This window comes from Colletes latitarsis, chromosome 14, assembly GCF_051014445.1.
Source record: "Colletes latitarsis isolate SP2378_abdomen chromosome 14, iyColLati1, whole genome shotgun sequence".
NCBI classification, from domain to species: domain Eukaryota; kingdom Metazoa; phylum Arthropoda; class Insecta; order Hymenoptera; family Colletidae; genus Colletes; species Colletes latitarsis.
Window position 1 is genome coordinate 19,721,974 of NC_135147.1, and position 21,814 is coordinate 19,743,787.

The 21,814-nt window shown below is 37.1% G+C and overlaps 1 protein-coding gene across 4 annotated transcripts in view; it reads right to left on the reverse strand.

Annotated features, from left to right (window-relative positions):
• Nucleotides 1–21,814, reverse strand: part of LOC143349707 (nephrin) — a 565,063-nt gene that overhangs the window by 23,545 nt on the left and 519,704 nt on the right. For all 4 annotated transcript variants that reach the window (XM_076781155.1, XM_076781157.1, XM_076781156.1 and 1 more), the window contains 2 exons: nt 17,143–17,436; nt 11,061–11,381 (listed from right to left, as the gene is read on the reverse strand). In XM_076781155.1, coding sequence (XP_076637270.1) covers nt 11,061–11,381; nt 17,143–17,436 — 615 coding nt within the window. The remainder of the gene's footprint in view (nt 1–11,060; nt 11,382–17,142; nt 17,437–21,814) is intronic.

Here is a 21,814-nt window from a genome sequence, read left to right on the forward strand (position 1 = left end):
TTAGACATACGCATGAAATTTCAGTAGAATAATTTTTGGTCAGACAATATAGTTTCGGTAAAGAATTTTCTTCTCGAAAGTGTGTAGGATTTCGGTGGTATGTCTATTCATAAAAAATGATTGTAATTGACTCCCACAATCGAAAATAATTTTTTTAGAACGATTTGAAACTTTTCAATTTTGTCGAATTTCAGGGGAATCAATCAATGTATGGCCAGACATTGTATTTTCGGTAAAGAATTTTTTCCTCGTAAGTGCGTAGGATTTCGGGGGTATGTGTATTCACCAAAAATGATTGTAATTGACCCTCACAACTAAAAATAATTTTTCCATAATGATTTGAAATTTTTTAATTTAATTTCTTAATAACTTTTTAACAAAGCCTCAATCAACACAGGTGGTCCAACATTCTGTATATTCCCACTTAAACAAAGAATCTTACGAATCGTGACGTTGCTACTGAAAAGGACCAAATTATTTTCGTTAACCGAGCATTAAAAATTACGATGCCTTCTTGTTAGAAAATAAAAAATTCACAAAAAATTTCACGTGAGAAGAAGTACGTAGGGACGCAGAGAAAATAGGGAGCAAGTTGTAAATAACAATGGCCCTCAAAGATTTACAGAAACTACCGAAAGAACGGATTGGAGTTTTCCGCAAAAAGGGATCCGAATCTGCGCGTCATAAATTTCGAGTTTTTCGAGTAAACTTGTTCACAAGCCGATCGGAATGGATTTCTGCCAAAACCTGCCAGTCCCTCGTTTCTCATTCGCCGTGAGTCGCTCGAACATGTTTTAATATAAATGTCAAAGCGCAATCGATATCTGCCATTCGTTGGACACGGCACCGCCCGATACGAGTGGCCGGCGTTCCCGATCGAAACGCTCGATTTCGTCATTTATACATCGCATAACAAGCGTATCTGACTTTCGTACCGAAACTAAGTCCGTGCCGGAAGTTCGCCGAACGAACGCTTTATCGTACGAAATATTCGCGTGCCTCAACAGAAGAAGCTTTACACGCGCGAACGATCGAGACTCCGCTAGACAGAACGTTTTTTACCTGTTCTTTTTCACACCGCGAAAGTTCGGGTCTGACAGTGGCCCAATAAACTGGCGAACGAGAATCAAGCGATGTTGGTCAACGATAATCGTTGCGTGGCTAAAAATTTTGCAGCTATTTTTTCCGTATTTTAAAATTAATACATTCTCCAACGTTTGGTTTATATTCTAAAGAGAAACATTTGGAGTTTAAAATGACACGTTTCTTTGAGTTTGTTGCTCTCAAAATTAAATAATCTTCGTCGAAGCATAGTTTAACCCTTAAGTGAAACAGTAAAGCGTACTATAAGTGCTATTCCTGATCCATCAACAGAAAAACAGATAAGACATTCAAGTTATCTGTGTTTAATAAAGAGATGTGTCTTTCAAATTTGTCAAAAATGTAATAAAAATGTATGCAAAGAACGTTAAAAAATAATTTGTAGTGACTGTTTAAAATAAAAAAGCATTGTATACCCTGTGCTTGACATTAGTCGTAAAATAATCTCACCTACTTTAGTTTTCAAAATTTTTAATATCTTCATATATTTCTAAATTTATTACACTATACAACAATTGGCATTTTAAAGAATCTGTTGCATGGTAAGTGGAAGAGAAAAATGACTTTATGAATTTACAACAACTAATTCAAGATTGAGAGTCCACTTAAGGGTTAATTCTACATCGCTCACAATAATTTTCTTTAATTTTTTGTTTGTAAAGTAACCTAAATGTAACTCGTCTACTTTTGGCGACAGAACAAATTAATAGAACACGAGATAGGAACGAAATAAAATGTATTTAAAAAATATATATTAACGCAAATACTTTGAACCGCATTGCGAAATAATGTTTATAGCACAGTGTAACATTATCAACCGATACAAAACCGGGAATTATTCGCACGAAAAAAACCGTTTGCGCTTTTTATCGACTACCGGGTAAATATCATTGACTCGTACTACTTGATACCTTGCCAGCTCGTTTATTGACACATACCACTGCGCGCGAGGCCCACCTACCTCTATTCAGTACCCCGAAAACAAACAAAATTATCGCGGTTACGATCTCGCGTTGCCTTTATCGAGCATTTGCGCATCATTTAAACGACGCTTAATCCTATTCTTTTTTTATTTTTAACCAGACAAACGCGGAATGGAACGTTTAAATATTTGCCTTGGATTCGAGTGTTCGGAAAAATTTAAACGGTTCGACAGAACCACGATCCTGAATTCAACATTATCTTGTCGAAAGACATCTTTCTGCCCGTGATCGAAATTTTTATTAAAAACAATTACATATTTAAGCTCTTTTTAAGTTTCTCGGTATGGGTATCTAGACACGGTTCTTTTTGTAAGCAGTTTTGGCCAAATTTGTAATACACAAACGTATATGCAATACACATGGGCGAATGTATGTTGCAATTTCTTCTGAGATATTTTGGATAAAATGAATCCCGTCTGAAAAATCCTTTCGACTTCCTTTCGACGCGACGGAATTCCGTTTTGCAACCGGGTTTTTTAACCGGTAATAAAAGAGAGACGGATAATTAGAGTGCGGGCCAACAGTCGGATGAAGTACACCGATTCCCAGTTAGCCAACGGGCAGAATAGGCAGAGTCAACGATGAGGAGAACGGCCAGCCCCCGCATCCCAATTAGCCACGCATTATTAACGCGTACTGTACACAGGCCGTTTACGGGAAAGCCGGTCCCGCGTTCCCGAGTTAATTGTTAGCAATTAGCAGGAAGAATGAGCTAGCAATCTGGCAGGCTCGCCGGGACGAAATTATTTTGGCAGCCTAGAAGGGGAATTCCTTTCTCCGGAAGCCGCTTCCTGACCCCTTGGAAAAACCGGGGCACTTCGATGCGACCCTTTATTTCCGTCTACGTACAACGAGATTCGATTCCATCTTTGCACCCATACCCCTGCATCAGAACTTGCTACGTTCCTGGTAAGTTAACTTTTATTCATTACGATATAACGCGTTGACTGTCGTGTTACTCGAATTATAGAAATACTTATAGCACTGGAATAAAATTTGATTGTAATTATTTCTTATAGCAAAAAATATTTCAAACAGAAGTTACGTGGTGTTTTCGTTCAGACACGAAGATTAAATTTTGTATAATTTATTCCGATAGGCCATCCATATTTTTCATTTTTTCGTACAATGAGTTAATCGACATTTTGTGATAGATAAATTAATCGTTGATGTATACCTCTTTGTAAATAATTGTCAAATTTTATTTTTATTTATTTTGTATTATTCGAATAAAAATTTGCTCGACTCTGTCGTCGCAACAGTCAACGTGTTAATGATGAGATCTCCAATCGAGAAATATGCAAATACAGTTATTCCCACTTTTAAGATCCAATTTCTATCTCGGTTCAAGCTTCTCCCTTTTCTGTTCCGCTCTTTATGCTTACTCAGCAAGAGCAATTCACCATCACGCGCGTACGCCGACCGCAGGCAAGAGAGATTTATTTTTAACAGACATGTCAAACCCATTTTGATTCATGGACCAATTTGCACTTTGTTATTGTTGGCACAGCAACAAATATTTTAAAGGTCATTTTTATTCCTATCAACATTACTCGTTTCACTGTCATATCACATGTGTGTAAAGACAAGAATAATTTCCACGAAAACAAGCAAAACGATACGATTCATTTACAAAGAGATGCAACTATTACATAATAATTACATAAAATTTTTTACATGCAATAGCCTTGTTTCATAAATAAAATTTTGTAACAACTCTGTTTGGGGTCGCTCTTACTACGTTTCAAATAATCATATTTTCTTCTTCACTTTTTTTTAAATTAAATGGTTCATTAAAAATATCTACGAGCAAAATGGCAAAGCTGATTTTGTAAATAAAGAGTATGTAGCTTTTGCTTGATAGTTACATACTCTTTATTTACAAAATCAGCTTTGCCATTTTGCTTGTTTCATAAAAAAAAATTTGTAACAACTCTGTTTGGGATCACTCTTACTACGTTTAAAATAATTATTTTTTTTTTTAAATTAAATGGTCGAACCTGAAATGGCAAAACCTGATTTTGTTTCTCGAAAGCGGGAATCACTGTATTTCGATGCTAGAATTATTTTTAGCCCCGAAGAAAGGGTCTGCAACTGTTTAACCGTCGCTCGATTGCGATTTTATCTCGACACTCGATCCGACCATCGTTTCCAGACTCCGAAGATCCCTTTTTTGATCTTTACTTTAATTCGACAAGCGACATCTTGATCAATACGAACTGCCTCCGGAGGTACTGTTCACAAAGGACTCGGTTTAATTGTTCGCTGCTCCAATTGCGACGGAGTTCTTTGAACAAATACAGGGAACAGGGATGAACATTAGAATTGCCGCGTTCAAAGCTAAATCGTAACCTTGTACTGTTCCTAATTGTAACGCAATCCCTTTACCGATTGGAATTCGAACGGAAAGTTGTAGAATCCGATTTTCAACGTCTCCGTTGCAACGATGGCTTTCGATGCTATTATGTAAGAACTTTCAAATAATACGACCCCCACCGGCGAACCAATTTCTTTCGAGATAAAAGGCGCAGTTATTTGGCCGGGATTTATCGATGGTAATACCGTTCCCTAAATCCTCGATCACCGTCAATGGATGATATAATACGTAGACGTGGAGGGTCATCAGCTTTGTTCATCTGAAATATCTCTGCTATTCTAAATAATCGAGTAAAGATATATTATTTTATGACTTCAAGGAGCTTTAGAGACGAAGATTTAGAGAATTTAATTTTGTTAAACTGGAATGACTGTTACAGGCATTCTATTTACGAAAATTAAGTTGATCTTGAAATCTCCAAGCTTAAACATACATAATGAAATCATAGTACAATGATTTGTTCCTCGAAACTATAAAAATATATATTTTTAATTTTGTTTTATTCTTCAGAATAGCAAAGACACACTTCGTAATATAATTAAAAGCTCTAAATCGTGTGGAGAATACCGAATTTTGAAATTTTATCATTTCGTAAAAGATATCTGTATAATGATAAAAAAAATCAGCGTTTCGGAGCTTATGTAGACAATTAAATAGCTCTACTAGACAAAAAATTAAACATTTTAAAATTGAGGCATTAATTATTTTTATAGGATTTCAAAATTCCTTATTTTCCAAACGATTTGTAAAGTATGTATTACATACTAATCAAATTTAGTTTTCGAGCAGTCAAAAGAATATAACATTCTAGGCTGATGACCTCTTTTTAGCTCTCTTTAGTATTTTTTTAAATGTATGTGTATTGTTAATAGTATTAATCTAATGTGATTACTTCACTGTATGAAGAGTGTAAAAGACTAACTATTTTCGAAGAAGCTATTTAGGAATTTGTTTAGAAAATTTGTGAAAGGTTGTGTATCTAGTAGAATCGAGAAATGATGAAACTATTGCTGTATGAACGCAATTTAAAGAAATAATTGTATTAAGTACATGATAGAGAGAAAAATGTTTATCAGAAATATAAAATTCACTCAAGGGGCTAGTTACGTTCTTGCTACTCGACTATTATTAAATATTTCGTTTATATGTTATTGGACAAAAACAAAACCAAACTTGACTATTATTGGACACGCGTGTGAATATGACATCGACAAATGGGTGGTCGGCAATTGCTCTCTTGTAAAAATAATTTTAATTGCTTTTTCAGGTTATATATTAACCATAAAGGACAATGTTTAAAATTGTCATTTTTTAGTTCAGGTTGGAAACGATGATTATACACACGATAAGAAACAAAACAATGAATTAGAATCGGTCTATGGAAGAGGGCTAAAAAGAGATTAGCCAAAAACGTTATATCCTTTTGTTTGTTAAGAGACTAGATTCGATATATTATACAGGGTGTTCGGCCACTTCTGGGAAAAATTTTAATGGAAGATTTTAGAGGCCAAAATAAAATGAAAATCAAGAATATCAATTTCTCGACTGAGATTTGGTTAAAAAGTTATTAAGAAATTAAATTAAAAAATTTCAAATCGTTCTGGAAAAATTATTTTTGGTTGCGGGGGTCAATTGCAATCAAGTTTGGTGAATAGACATAACCACGAAATCCTACGCACTTTCGAGAAAAAAATTCCTTACCGAAAATGCAATGTCTGACCATATGGTATGACTACTCCCCTGAAATTTCATGCGTATCTTTAAAACGTTATAACTTCCGAACGGATTGGACGATTTTAATGTTTAAAAAAGCAAACTACGCGTATTTTGATGGAGAATATGCACAAATCGCAAAAATATTCGAAAAGTTGATCCTTGACTCCGAAAAATAAGAAAAACCCCATAAAAGTGGTCCAATTTTCAAACAGCCATAACTCCTACAATTGTGAATATATTTCAATGAAACTTTTTTCTGAAGTAGAGCTCATGGGTACCTACAAAAAAGTATTACACAACTTTTCTATAGGGTGTCAAACAAATTTATTAAAAATCAAAAACGAATTTGTAAGAAAAATCGACAGGGGGTGCCTAAATTTTTCGACGAAAAAAAAAATTTTTAATTAATTCTGAAAAAATTATTTTCGGTTGCGGGGGTCAATTACAATCATTTTTAGTGAATAGACATACCCCCGAAATCTTGCGTATTTTCGAGAAAAAAATTCAGTACGGTCGGATCTTTAAACGTTAATAACTGTTTAACGAAGCCTTCATCAACAAATTGATATTCTTGATTTTCGTCTTATTTTGGCCTCTAGAATCTCCCATTAAATTTTATTAAATGTGTCTACAAAGAATAACTAACATTCTTCTCTTAACAAAAGGAGATTATTACAAATTATCTGTTTATCTTTCGATAAAAAATCACCTCCTTTTCGATTGTGCCACGAATTCCGCCGCACTCTATATTTTCATCAGTCAAGATTTAAAAACCGCCGTTCTGCAGGCTGTACTAAAATTGACGAGACTTTAGGGAGTTAAAAAATAGAAGAAACGGTTGACAATTGTCTAGCACGCGACTAGAAGGGGGGGGGGGGAGGTTAACTTTGTTGCAGAGCGTATTCGAGGTGGACAAAGCTGGCGAAGACATTCTCGATAAGATTCTTTCGCTTTCTCGACGCGATGCCGGTCTGTAATTTCATTCGAACCGATGACGCCCACTCGAGAAGATTCTCTCGTTAACGGAGCGAGAAACTTCGTCGATTCGAGCACGAACAATTCGAAACCGCACGTCGTTCTATCTTCTCGTAGTTCCTAGGGAAACGGTTACGATTACAGTCGATCCGCGGCAAGCGCGTTTCCGCTTGTCGGAAGCGTCGATTTCGACGGCGTTCGTCGGTATTCCGAAGATTTCGACCGAAACCGGTTCAGCCTGATTAAATCCGTACGCGATGGGCGTGAAATTAATTACCGTAATCGGCCGCCATTAATTAAATCCATCACCGTCGATTAATCACCGCAATAAATCACATCGCCAATTATGATGATTAATTTCTACTTCGCCGGCATTAACTAGAAACCCTCCCCCTCCCCCCTCATACCCACTACCACCCCCCCACCCCCCGTGTGTAAAAGGAAAAATTCGATTCTCAGGACCTTTTTGTAGCCGCTCGAAGAGCGCAATTATCGGACTCGCGTTATGAACTGTCGGATAAAATTCGCGTCTACTGCACGGAGCAATAAAGATTGCCCCTAAGTGATGTTCACGATTCGAGGGAAATCTGTTTTTACGACTATGAGATTCGTTTTTTATAGTAGCAACGATCGAAATTTCGAGCATTATACAAATAACCCTTCCACGAACGTTCTAGATCCTTCATTTAAATATAATACCATCAAGCTTAATATTAGTGCGCTAATTCAACGTGTTCTGGAGTCATCAGTCTTGCACACGCAAATTTATACTCTGTGCTCATGCGATTTTCAAAATTAACGAGGACGAAAAAGTTTTATTCGTATATTTAATAGTTCTAACGTTTCGCGAGTGTAATTAATCGACCGTGATTACCACAGTGATAAATCATTTCTGCACGCATAGCAAAATAAATAAAAAAAGATTTAGGGAAAAGTGTATGTTTCGAAACATTGAAAGAATTTTACGAGAATTCGGATACAATGAATTGTATTCTTTACTCAGCGGTGGTAATAGTAAAAAGCGAACTGAATTTGTAAAACGTACCAAATGGATTAAAAATTTTACGGAGGAGTTTTATTCACCGATGAATGCAAATTTAATAGTTTTTGATTCTGTCGAGAAAGGTAAAGTGGCACAGCATTCGGGATTAAAAAAATATGACTCCGACCGTAAACCATGGAGATGGATCGGTGATGGTGCGGGGATCAATGGCTGCAGCTGTGGCAGAAGCTTAGTTTTTGTAACCACTGTCATAGATTGGTGGATACATTTAGGATTATTAAAAAGCTACACGGAAAAAAATTCGCGATGAATACTCTTGGCAATTAATTCGATTTTTCAACAAGATCTCAAATAGTTTCTAACACACCAAAACAACTTCATTTCTTCATTATAATTGATTTGAATTAATTTTTATTCAATTTCTCTATTGAGAAATATTAGAAAGTTCTCAATACTTTACTATTGTTTGCAACAAGTGCTCGAAAATATTTTCTCCTATTATTGAAAGCAAAGTTTCAACCAACAATAATAAATTCTTCAAACAAATTTTCAACCTTCAACGATGAAGGAATTATTTTATATTTTCTCGTTTGAAACATTCTTTCGAAAAACTATAAAATTGAAAGAACTAATTATAATCTACAATGATGCATTTAACACTAAACTTACCACGAGTTTGTTTTCAAAATTTCATTTCTAACATACAATGTTATTTTAGCACCATTTAACTTCACGACTTTTTCTATAATATACGTAGAATGAATTGTTTAATATTCACTTCTATTCTTATCGTTCATTTTCTGATAAAAATGCCTTGCTTATAACTTGTCAACCTTCGTCCATCAGTATCTCACTAAATGTTATCTACGGACTGTTTTACTCAGAACTTGATTTTCGAACGATGTGACAAGAAATTCGGCACTAAAAAAAATGGAGGACCCCCGTGAAAAAGCGATGCACGATGGAAACATTTTATGCACGCTAGTTGAATCACGAGCGATTCGAAGCGATAAAGTTAGACGGTTCACTTTCTACGGTATAAATTTGCTTCCGCAAGATCGAGAAGACTCTAGAACGTTTTGTTGCTCGACCACAAGCCATTGCGTTTGATATATCGTTCCTAAAGATTCTGATCGCCGAATGTGAGTTCCACTCAGGGACAATCCGTCTGGCCGGGCCATCGTACGTAGCAGATTGTACGTATTACGGTCGCGTCGATACATTTTTCGTTCGTCGCTACGGTGCAGCTACGACTAACGATGGGACACGGGTCGCGAAGCACAGAGGACGGTAATCGAGTTCGACGGGCACGAGACATCCGTCGATTTAACTCGAGAGGAGAGAGATGGTGATCGAGAGGGACCGAACGACCAGTGTCAAGCACTTAATCGCGCGTCTACGATACGAGACCCGAGTAAACGCTGCAACATGACGCTGGGTGTCGACCTATCGGTTTTTCTGAGGGTCCTGCGTGCAAACCGAGACCCTTTTGGGGAAATTTCTAAAAGAACTTACGGATTTTATCGGTTTACTTCGTTACAATATCGATAGTCAGCTCAAAATAAATTACGAACGAATTTTTTTTATTCAACGATCGAATGTTTGCATCTTTCGTATATAATTCTACGAGAAAAGACATACTGTACTTCGTTATAATATCGATGGTCATTCAACTAAAAACAATTTACGAACGAATTTTTTTCATCCAACGATCGAATGTTGGCATCCTTCGTTTCAAATATACTTTCAAATACTTTTGATAGAGAATTTTTTCCTCAAAACTGAGTAGGATTTCGGGGTTACGTGTAATGACCAAAAATGATTGTAATCGACCTTCGCAACTAAAAATATTTTTTCTAGAATGATTTGAAACTTTTTAATTTAATTCTTTAATAATTTTTTAACGAAGTGCCAATCAGGGAATTTATATTCTTGATTGTCGTCTTATTTTGGCCTCTAAAATCTCCCATTAAAATTTTTCCCAGGGGTGGCCGAACACTCTGTATAATTCTACGAGAAAAGACATAGAAATTTTGTTAACATATAAAAATAATGCACGAAAGAAGTATATGCAGGCTGTCTGGTAACTGGTAGTACATAAAAAAGGTTGCAAAATCATTGTCTACTTGTGTCTGACCACGACTCGTTATTTCTACTTGGTAACGATTATTAAAATCGTTGATTCATTTCTTTCATGATCTCGAAATCTCGTGAAAAGACTAGTTTCGGAAAAGAATTAAACGAAGTAAATTAAGTTTGTTCATCCAACGATAAGTAAGGCAAACAGTTCTCCCATTTAGCCGATACACTCTTGTTCCAAGATTACTGCAATCGTCGTTGAAAAACGTGTTCGCATATCTCTGTCACCGTGACGCCCCAATATCGCAAGCACGCCAAAACACAGAGCCTCTGCGACCCCAAAAGGATTATTCGCCATCAAGAATCGGAGCGCCCAACATCGTTTAATACAATTCTCGGATCTCGAGGATCCCTTCGTCGAACGATAAAGTCCGTCCGCGGGAAAATCATCGACGCGAGTATTGCAGCGTTCGCTCGTTCTCGCATCGTGGATCGTAAATAAAGGGAGGGAAACGGGTCCCCGGGTAGGGTGGCGTGCGCGCGAGGATCGATGAAAAGACAGAGACAAAGAACACAGGTATAAGGGATAAGGGACGCGGACCCTGCATGGGTTACGGATAGACGGAGCAGAGAGAGGAGTACTAAGAAGAAAAATAGATAATCGCGTGAGCTCTACGATGCAAGGCCGTGCAGCGTAGCAGACAGTGCTCAAAGGAAATCGCAAGAGAGTGCATCGTCGATTCCGCGTCGACGAGCATCAGGCATCGTCCGATCGATCTGAGGGGGCACCTCAGGTACCCGTGTTCGTTCAGAGCGGCGAACTCACCTGTTTGTTTTTCGGGCAGATTCAGGGTGGTGGCACGGAAGTGGACCTTCTCGCTGCGCCCTTTGCTGTTCCTCGCGTATATGTAGACGCCGTAAGTGGTGCCAGGCTCGAGCCTGTTCACCGAGAACGACGGAACTTTGCTCGTCCGGTTGTACACAGTCAAGCTCGGGTTCGAGGATGTACTGCTGGTCCCCTGCTCCCTGTCCACCTGTATCGTGAATTGCTGCGGCAGACCGCCGTCGAACCCCTCCGTGCACTCCACGTGCAGAGAGTCCGTCGTTTGGTTCAGGAGGGAGCAATTGTGAGGCGTGTCCGGGTGACCTGCAAATGCGAATCGTTTTTTGTAATTTTTTTTTGCAATGATAGGTAAGCTGTTTTGTAGTGAGATTTTGGAGATATGTTTATTCATCTTATGAAATCTTATCATCTTATAAAATTGTGGGAGTTCTTCTTGTTTAACCCTTAAAAATTGTATCGTTATTTTTGTCGAGCTCTAAAATTAATAAATTTTTCAACGTTTGGTTTATATTCTGAAGGGAAATATTGGGAGTTTAGAATGATACGTTTCTTTGAGTTTGTTGCTCTCAAAATTAAAGAATCTTCTTCGTCGAATCATATTTTAACCCTTAAGTGGATTTTTGGGTTCCTTTGCAAGTTTAAACTAATAATTCTTTAATATATGTCAATGTAATTATTTGAAAATTTTTATAATCCTCCATTAGCTCAATATTTTTTAAATGCTTCAAAGCAAAGCTGATTTCCATTTACCAATTTGGTAAAAATCAACATTAAGTAAAATAATTCAATTCTTCAAAAAAATGTATGCAAAGAACATTTAAAAATAATTTGTAGTGATTGTTTAAAATAAAGAAGCATTGTATACTTTGTGCTTGACATTAGTCGTAAAATAATCTCACCTACTTTAGTTTTCAAATTTTGAATATCTTCATCTATTTCTAAATTTATTACACTATAAAACAATTGACATTTTAAAGAATCTGTTGCATGGTAAGTGAAAGTGAAAGATGACTTTATGAAGAGAATAAAGACATTTATAAATCATTTCATGGATATGGGTAATCGTTGTTATAGTTTTATAACTATGGACCTAAGAAGGCTGACTTACCAGAGTCATTAAACAAGAAGTTATATCTCCCACAATTTTTAAGATTTTTCAATGAAAAAAATACTGTACATACTCATAAGATGATAGTATATATATCTGCAAATTTTCAGTACAAAACAGTATACCTATCATTAAAAAAAAAATCACAAAAATGACAGTCCAGATAGCAATACTCCCTTAATTCGTGGCGGCTGGGAAAAATTTCTATCATATTTTTAAATTGGAAGAGTTACAAACAAGGATAAGGGAAGAATTTAATTCCAGACTGGCAGGATGAAGTACCTATTGCATGGTTAACTTGTTTACATTTCGTCCACTATAAAAGACGAACTTACATACAACACTAATTGTATCAAAACTACTTAGTTACTTAAACAGCTGCATCCTACAAAGTATTTTAAATTTTATGCAAGTAGAATAACTATCGAGGATCATCAGGAATGTGTCGTCTCTATCGACTTGCATATAGATACCGTCAGTTACCTTGTTGTCCGATCCCAAAGATCAATTCTCATTCTCTGCGTTTGCACACGCAATCGGTCCCGAGTGTTCCGCCGCGTAGGTCATCGCTCTTGGGATTCTGTTTAGAAGGGTGGCGTTACGACAGCGTACAATCGATACGCTCCACCCTTCAGAATTTTGTTCCTCCCGTGTCGTCGAGGTCGTTCTTTCGACCAAAAGAGGCGGTCGTAAAGTTTAACAATTCGTAGTTAAAGACGCCCGTAAACGCGGTGTCCTGCCTCTAAAATAAACGAAACCAAAGTGCCGTTTCGTCGTGTCCTCGCCGCCCCGGACTCTCGGCTGACCTGTGATTGCAATGTAGACGCAGGACGAAGCTCGTAGACTCGAAGACCCCGGGGAAACTACCGCGACGAACGTCTGCCCCCGTACGAAAATGGAATACAGAGAGGCGCGGTGCAAAGCGCAAGTTCTCATCCCCACGAACGATGGCGTTTCGTCGTCTTTAATCAACCGGTACGAGCTTAGTTAGGTTTCCGTTCCTATTCAGCCAACCGAGGCACTCAAATCGAAATGCCCTGGTTTTATGCAACGCTCAGCTTAATAGCGGTTTTTATTATGCTATTTCGACGCTTTACTATCCTCCGCGGTGCTAAAGCGCGTTTGTCACGTATTGACGCGTCCCGTCGCTTTTTGAGACACGGTTGCTCGCGCTTACCCATGGTTCATTCAAATTTTCGTGCATTTCCAGCTCGAACTAAATATAACGTACCTCCATCACTGTTTTGATTTCAAGTCTCACTAATTTCTTCTGAATCTATTTTATCCTGTTCGTAATCCATTACAGAGTTAACGTACTTCTAGATATTCGAACCCGATTGCTTTAAATTCGAGCAATTGATTACTTATAGTTTAGTTTCATTCCAAATTAATTTGTAACATTCAAACATTCAAAACTAATTTGTAATGACCGTTTAAATACTGTTCCAGTTCGAAGTAGATAACGTACAACCGCCATCACTGGTCGTTTTGATTTCAAGTCTCTCTAATTTCTTCTGAATCTATTTCATTCTGTTCGTAATCCATTATAGAGTTAACCTGCTTCTAGATATTCGAACTCGATTGCTTCAGATTCGAGCAATTGATTACTTATACCATATTCGATAGAAAAATATAAATATTTCATAAGCAACGATGTTAAAGTACCGGTATCGTTTGACTCCAATATCGCTATCAATCCATTTGAGACTTTCAGCTCATGATCAGAGAGCAGTCTGGCTGCAAAAGAAAGACAGGATATCGAAGAAGTTACCTTCAAAGGAAAGATCGAAGAACTCCAAACACAATGGTAGCAACTACCACGCTTACGGAGTCCTATTTATTCGCGTCGGTTATTCGATCGAGAAAAATTCTGTCTTTGATTTCGTTATATCGGTTGGAACGAGCCCCGGTTTCAGTTACGTCTCGTTAAAAGGTCGGAGAGCACGGCGACAAAAAGGAACACGGTCGTCCAAAGGCGGTTGTCGTTGTTTCTAATCTGCATAATGAGGAAACTTTTTAAATCTAATTTACGTCTATCAAGCATCCCCCCTGAGAGTCAGTCCACTTTGAATTACTCTACGCGCGTCTTTCCACCATAAATCTCGGCGATTTATATTTACGAAAATCTTAATTTCCTCCGTTGGACGGTCTGTTACATAATTAAAAGCCAAGTTTTTCCATAAAGTATGTCTCCCTCTTTCCCACTTTCGTCCGCGGAGTCTCGCGAACACAATTTCAGTGCGTATTACTTCAACGTTTTAAGCGACGTGAATTTTTCTTGGATTAAAGGATCGTCTAAAAGTGAAGCGCGGCCCCGTACGCTTGGGAATGCCGGTGCTCGTTAAAAATGAATTTTTTAATGTCGATTGAACGTCGCCGTCTACTGTTTTTAATCCAACCGTCTTACGATATATCCAATTTCGGGCAATGAGACATTTTTTCTCGCGAGACTATTTCCAGTGGCATCTTGCTTCATATTTAAAGTACAATTAAAGTATCTTATTTCAAATTTTTACATTTGATTTTCTAGAAGATGAAGGAATAATTATTTTGTATTTTCTTGTTTAAAACGTTCTTTCGAAAAACTATAAAATTGCAAGAACTAATTATAATCTACAGTGATGTATTTAACAATAAACTTAGCACGAGTTTGTTTTCAAAATTTCGTTTAGAATTTCTAACATATAATGTCATTTTAGTGCCTTTTAAGTTCAGGACTTTTCTTGTAGTATACGTAGAATGAATTGTTTAATATTCACTTCTATTCTTATTGTTTGTTTTCTGAGAAAAATGTCTTGCCTACCTTGTACGGTTTATATTATTTTGTAAAAGAATGGACAAAATTTGATATAAAATTCCACTATTTTTCCATTAAAATAGTTCAACTTTACACGCGTACAGTTCTGTAACTATTAGTGTTTCCTTTATAACTGTACATTGTTAGAAGCCGTAAAGCTTACTCTTTGACATGGTTTCTGGATTATGTCGATTCCACTTTCCATTTTCGAGATATCGCAATTTAAATTGAAAGCATAATTTTTTAAATTCCACTCTCCGTTTTACGAAAGTGTATTAACTGGTATTAAAAACGCTAAAAGTTTTGATGTGTATAGTTCCAACACTATTAGTGTTTTATTAATTATTGAGCTCTTGTTAGAAGCGGTGAGGCTTCCTCTTTAAAATGGTTTTTGGCTTTTGTCGATCCGACTCTCCGTTTTGGAGATATCGTAATTTATGTAAAAGGTAATTTTCTTAATTCGACTACGATCTCGCTCGGCGCCGCAAAAAGGCCTATTAACGCGTATTAAAAATCACAAAACTTTAGACGCGTGCAGTTTCTAAACTACTAAAGTTTTATTAATAATTGAGTCATTGTTAGCAGCAGCAAAGCCTCCCCTTTAAAATGGCTTTTGAATTTTGTCGATCGGACTTTCCGTTTTCGAGATATTGTAATTTATGTAAAAGGTAATTTTTTTAATTCGACTGTCTCTGTCTCCGTCTGACGCGTCGCGCCGGACCTCTCTTTCTCGTACGTGTCTCGTGACCGAGTGGCCGAGTGACCTAGTTTCTCCGAGTCACGTGCGGTCAACGTCCTTGACAAGGCCGTAGTAAACAAACGCTTCGGACCCTTATATTTCCGGAACTAGCCAATGCATCGACTTGAAATTAAAATCACTATATCTCCGGAACTAATAAAGCTATCGACTTGTTCAAACGCTCGTTTTAAAGGGCATTTCATCCTCTACCTAATGATTATATCACCTACTATAATTTATGCTGTCTTCCATGTTTATCTTGAAGTTTACTTTGACTCTACATACCCAAAGAAGTTTTAGCAATTCCTACTGATCGTACGACTAGTGTACGATAAAACTGGATCATAAATTGTTTATTTAATTGAAAATTAATTTAAATTTAAATACAGGATGTTTGCGTAATTACTAGTCAATACTTTTTCTTAAATAATTGTTTTCTCCGGAATTAACTACGGTATCGACTCGAAACAAAATTCGTTTTTATGTATCGGTAGGTTCAGTGTTAATATTAGAGAATTCAAGTGTATACGTATCAGAAACTTGATTTAATTCGTTCCACCATTTATAAAAGAAATCTTTCGATCAGTCTAAAGCATGAGAAATTTGTGGCCTAGATTGTGACAGAAGATGGAAAGTGGATATTATGTTATAATAGTAAACACAGGAGCAGTAGCTAGATCTAGAACCTTGTACCTTAGAAGCAAGACGGAGTTTGCAGCAACAGATGATACTGCTCAGAGTTTGATGGGACGTGCAAGAAGTTGGACAGTTTGAGCTGCTAGATCATTACTGTCTAAAGTTGCTGGATCGTTACTGACGTTTATTATAAATACCTGGACCGATTGAAATCGGACTCTTTTGCATTAGACTCTTGTTTATTTTGTCTAATATTAATTTTTCATGACTTTCTTAAGCGACTAAATTTATCGTATTTGTATGGAAGACGTATCACTTTGATCTTGAAATTTTGTTTTACATTCTCCATTACTTGTACGTGGTCTAAATGAATTCACTGTTGAAGAAAATATATAAAAATATGCAAACATTGAACAATAATAGGATCAAGTCAGTAAATAATTTGGACAATGAGTACATGAATTTAGAGTCACGAAGGTTTACAAAGGATCAATATTAGCAACCCGAACCGTCCGTAAAAAAATTCCAATTTACAAGATAATGATCTTGCGAATCATAAAAAGTGAGGAAAACAAAATTATTGAAAATAAAATTCATATCGATAATAGGATGAAGTCAGACACCAACGTAGACGATAAGATTTTAGAGTTAGAGTCACGGAGGTTTATATAGAAGCGAACTGTCCAAAAATCCCACTTTACGAGTAAACGACGATAACGCGATTTTATGGCCGCGAAGGTGTTCGTGAGTCATGAATGTTTAATGCTCCATTAGCAATACTTACCAGCTGGTACGATGTGGTAAACGCAGGGTTCGAGTTGTGTGCCCTGTTCGTTGGTGCCCCAACACAAAAGCGTGCCGTAGTCCATCTCCGTCATCGGTTTGTAAGAGACCGTCGAACTCGTTCGCTCGTTGGTGATGTCTGCCTGTGGTATGTCGATAGCCTCCATCGTATTATTGAACTTCCAAGTGAACGATACGTCCGCTGGATTCGCTTCGACCTCGCAGGGTATCCTCGCGGTTTCCTGCTTCGCCACGCCGAATGCCTTCATCTGGCCTTGGTGACAGACAGGGGTGACTGGAAAAGAGAAAACGCTTTGTTCAATCGGGATCGTTTGATTAGAAATCTTCGTTGTCGATGGATTCGACTCACACTCGCGAAGTTATCGACTGTACGAGACAAAAAGTTGACAAGTTCCTCTTCTATTCGTATCATAGGAACATTCGATAAATCGCCAAAACCTCATCGGAATTGAATTCACTCGAGAAAATATTTTCACATTTCAAGTATGAAAAGTTTTCTATAATTAAACGTTACTTTCGGAGAGAACATAACGTTTAGGACTTCGAAAATATTGATCGAACAAATTTCTTCAGTCACGCTGTGTCATAGGAACATTCGATAAGTCGTCAAAACCTCATCAGAATTCGAGAAAATATTTTCACATTTCAAATATGAAAAGTTCAAAGTGTCGATAAAGTTTTCTATAATTAAACGTTACTTTCGGAGAGGACATAGCGTGTAAAATTTCAAAAATATTGATCGAACAACTTTCTTCAGTCACGCTGTGTCATTTCGATAAGTCGCCAAAACCTCATCAGAATTCGATAAAATATTTTCGTATTTCAAATATGAAAAGTTCAAAGTGTCGATAAAGTTTCCTATAATTAAACGTTACTATGTAGTATGATAGCGTGTAGCATTTCAAAAATATCGATCGAGAAACTTTCTTCAGGCTGCGTCAGCCTTTGAATATTTCTACGTAGTATTTACTAATATACCCGGTATGGAAATTTCATTAACTAGTCAGGTTACAGTTTGTGTCCAAACTTGGCGTATAGTTCAATTACTGTTCCTAACGAAGTTTCGGCCCTTTGATTACAATATCCATACGCTTTGATGAGACAAAGAATCTCTGCGTCGTTAATTCACCCTTGGACCCCTCGTTCGAGAGAGGATAGTAATCCCGAAAGTCAATGCTCAGACGTTCAAGTTTCCTCGGAGACAACAAGCCTTTGAATGGGGTTATGTAAGTCGAGTCTTTTGATCCACGACTTTGACGACGGGGTGATCCGACGGTACCTAATATTCCTACAGGACAAAGGTAACACGATTACGGAGCACTATCCATGATTAAGCATTAATGATACAATCGATGCTCGTGCGTCATTCCCAAGTCCTTGTCAACCGCAGCCTGGGTAGCATCGGATTTTACGGTAATATATAATACATGATATATAATACATGGCGTACATGTGCGGGAAGCTAGCTACACCGACGGGGTAGTAACATCATGAGGGTGCATCTTTATTACTGTCATGAACGGAGAATATTCGCAGAATTAACTTTGAAGGGGGACTGTGTTTGGAAACGCTCTTAATTAAACGCGTACGAGAACACACTGTGTCAGTTTCGCTCTCTTATTTCATTCGTTACACGTAACCACCGCCAGACGACGCATTATTTTCTTGAAAGTATTACTTCTTAAACGTAGTGGTCGAACGAAACTTCAAATTTTTAATTGGTCCAATAGTAACTCTTTTCTGGTCTCAGAAAATCGTCATAAAACCAGACGTATTTGCTGAAACTGTTCTCGTTCTTGCGTAAACAGGGGACTTTTATTTTTCAGGGAATGGAAAGAAGTAGCTTTGATAAATCTTAAGTTGACATAGGATTTCAGTAATAACAATTTTAATAAATATCTGAATAAAACTGATGTTTTTTTTAGCGATACAGATTCACTTAAAACCAGAACAAAAACAGTGTAAAAGTTAAAAGGTTATCAAATAACATCCATTTGTGAAAGTTTATCCATTCGAACCCTGGTTTAATGTTGCATAAAATAAAGATACTGCAGGTATATTTCGTTTAGCAAAATTATATCAATATCGAGTGACATTTGTAGCGTAATTCTTGCGTTAGAAAAATTGTCGAAACTTCATCGAGAGTTCTGTGTCGCGTAAAAATCAAAGTGGCTGCTTTTTACTACTTAGCGGAGATAAAAGTTGATCTGTAGTTAGGCGAGTACAATGGTACCCGCTTAAGCCCACTGCCCTACTGAATGGAATTTGCAACTCGCTGACGCGCGCGGTACCGTAAAATCACACGCGCAGCACATACCGCAAAGCGGAACGGTGCAAGACTCGCGAGTCTGATGAAACGTTCCCTGGAATCTCCAAATATACAGGGTAGTCCGATTTGGTTCACAATATTTCATTTAAAACATTTTTCAAAACACATCACAACTTTTTATTCTAGAAATATTCTTCTACAGTGATTAAAATCACAACGTATCGATAAATTCAGGGTAAAATATTGCAATAAATACTGCAACCTGTGTGTAGACGATAACTTCAGAAGTTAAACGAAAAATTTATGGGAAAAACACGGTCCAAGTGTGGCAGTTATGACTGGAACAACTACTTTTTGGTCCCACTGCATACTGTGCACGCACGCACGATATCCTTCTTCAACGTCACCGCTGACAACTAGTTACGAAAGTTGTCTGCGCTCGTTACCGAACACCCTGTACGTGGGTGGATGTGAACCACGCGGAAAGTCGGCGCGAGTAAAAGTTTGTGACGTTCGCGGAGCGGAGGTTACGGGTAGGCGACTACCGGATATCGCGTAGAATTTCCTAAGTGATCTAATCAATGAAAGGTCAGCCCCTTTCCATCGTCTTTCTTGGCCCTTCTACTTCCCTCGGTCTCCATCTAACACACGTTCTTTTACTTTTCGCTTCTACGTACAAAGTATTATTGAATTTCTGGTCGAACCGAGGGAGATTTCCGAGACCAGGGAAATCTCTTGTTCCTTCGAGCGCGAGGTGTATCGATGAAATTAATTTCACAATTCTTATTTTAGCGATTTTAATTTTTATTTGAAATCCCTACCATTCGTGTTTATGATACGACCGTCTGTAATGAATTTTTTTACTGTTGAGAAACAGAGAATGCACCTAATATGCAAAAAAAAAAGAAATATTTAAAGTAAGATATACAGGGTGTTCGGCCACCTCTGGAAAATTTTAATAGAGGATTCTAGAGGCCAACATAAGACGAAAATCAAGAAAAAATTCAATTAAAAAATTTCAAATCGTTCTGGAAAAATTATTTTTGGTTTCGGGGGTCAATTACAATCATTTTTGGTGAATACACATACTTCCAAAATCCTACTCACTTTCGAGAAAAAAATTCGAGTATGTGCTGAAAGTTTTGAGTGAAATAAAAGACTTTCGAATCGCCTTGGAAAAATTATTTTTAGTTACAGGGGTCAATTGTAAGCATTTTTGGTCAATAGACATAACCCCGAAATCCTACTCAGTTTCGAGAAAAAAATTCCTTACCGAAAATACAATTTCTGGCAAGAAATGTCAGCCCGAATTTTCATGCGAATCTTTAAAACGTCATAACTTCTGAACGGATTGGACGATTTTAATGTTTAAAAAAGCAAACTACGCGTATTTTGATGGAGAATATGTACAAATTGCAGAAATATCCGAAAAGTTGATCCTTGACCCCGCAAAATGAGAAAAACCCCATAAAAATGGTCCAATTTTCAAACAGCCATAACTCCTATAATAGTGAATATATTTCAATGAAACTTTTTTCTGAAGTAGAGCTCATGGGTACCTACAAAAAAGTATTAGACAACTTTTCTGTAGGGTGTCAAACAAAATTACTAAAAATGAAAAAGGAATGTTTAAGAAAACTCGACAGGGGGTAGGTGCCTAAATTTTTCGCCGAAAAAAGAAAATTTCAAATCCTTCTAAAAAAATTATTTCTAGGTTCTGGGGTCAAATACAACCATTTTTGTTGAATAGACATACCCCCGAAATCCTACCCACTTTTTAGAAAAAAATTCGAGATATGGTATGAAATTTTTCGACGGAAAAAAAAAATTTCAAATCGTTTTGGAAAAATTATTTTCAGTTGCGGGAGTCAATTACAATAATTTTCGGTGAATAGACGTACCCTCGAAATCTTGCGCATTTTCGAGAAGAAAATTCAGTACGGTCGGTATTTTAAACGTTAATAACTGTTTAACGAAGCCTTCATCAACAAATTGGTATTCTTGATTTTCATCTTATTTTGGCCTCTAGAATCCCCCATTAAAATTTTTCCCAGAGGTGGCCGAACACTCTGTATGTGATATATGAAATATGAATTTGCTTCAAGTGATGTGTCGGAAACCTAAATATCTTGTTGGAGATTTAATGACCCACGTCTCAAACTTTTTGGAAATTTAATGACCCACATCTCAAACATTTAATATACAAGAATATAAGAAATACTTAAAGTAAGATACACGTGATAGATAAAATATGAATTTGCATTAAGCGATGAGGCAGAGGCCTAAATATCTTATCAAAGATTAAATGCCCCACGTTTTGACTATTTTGAATCCGTTGGTCACTCAAATTTCTAGGCCCCCACGCTTCATTAAACTCAAACGA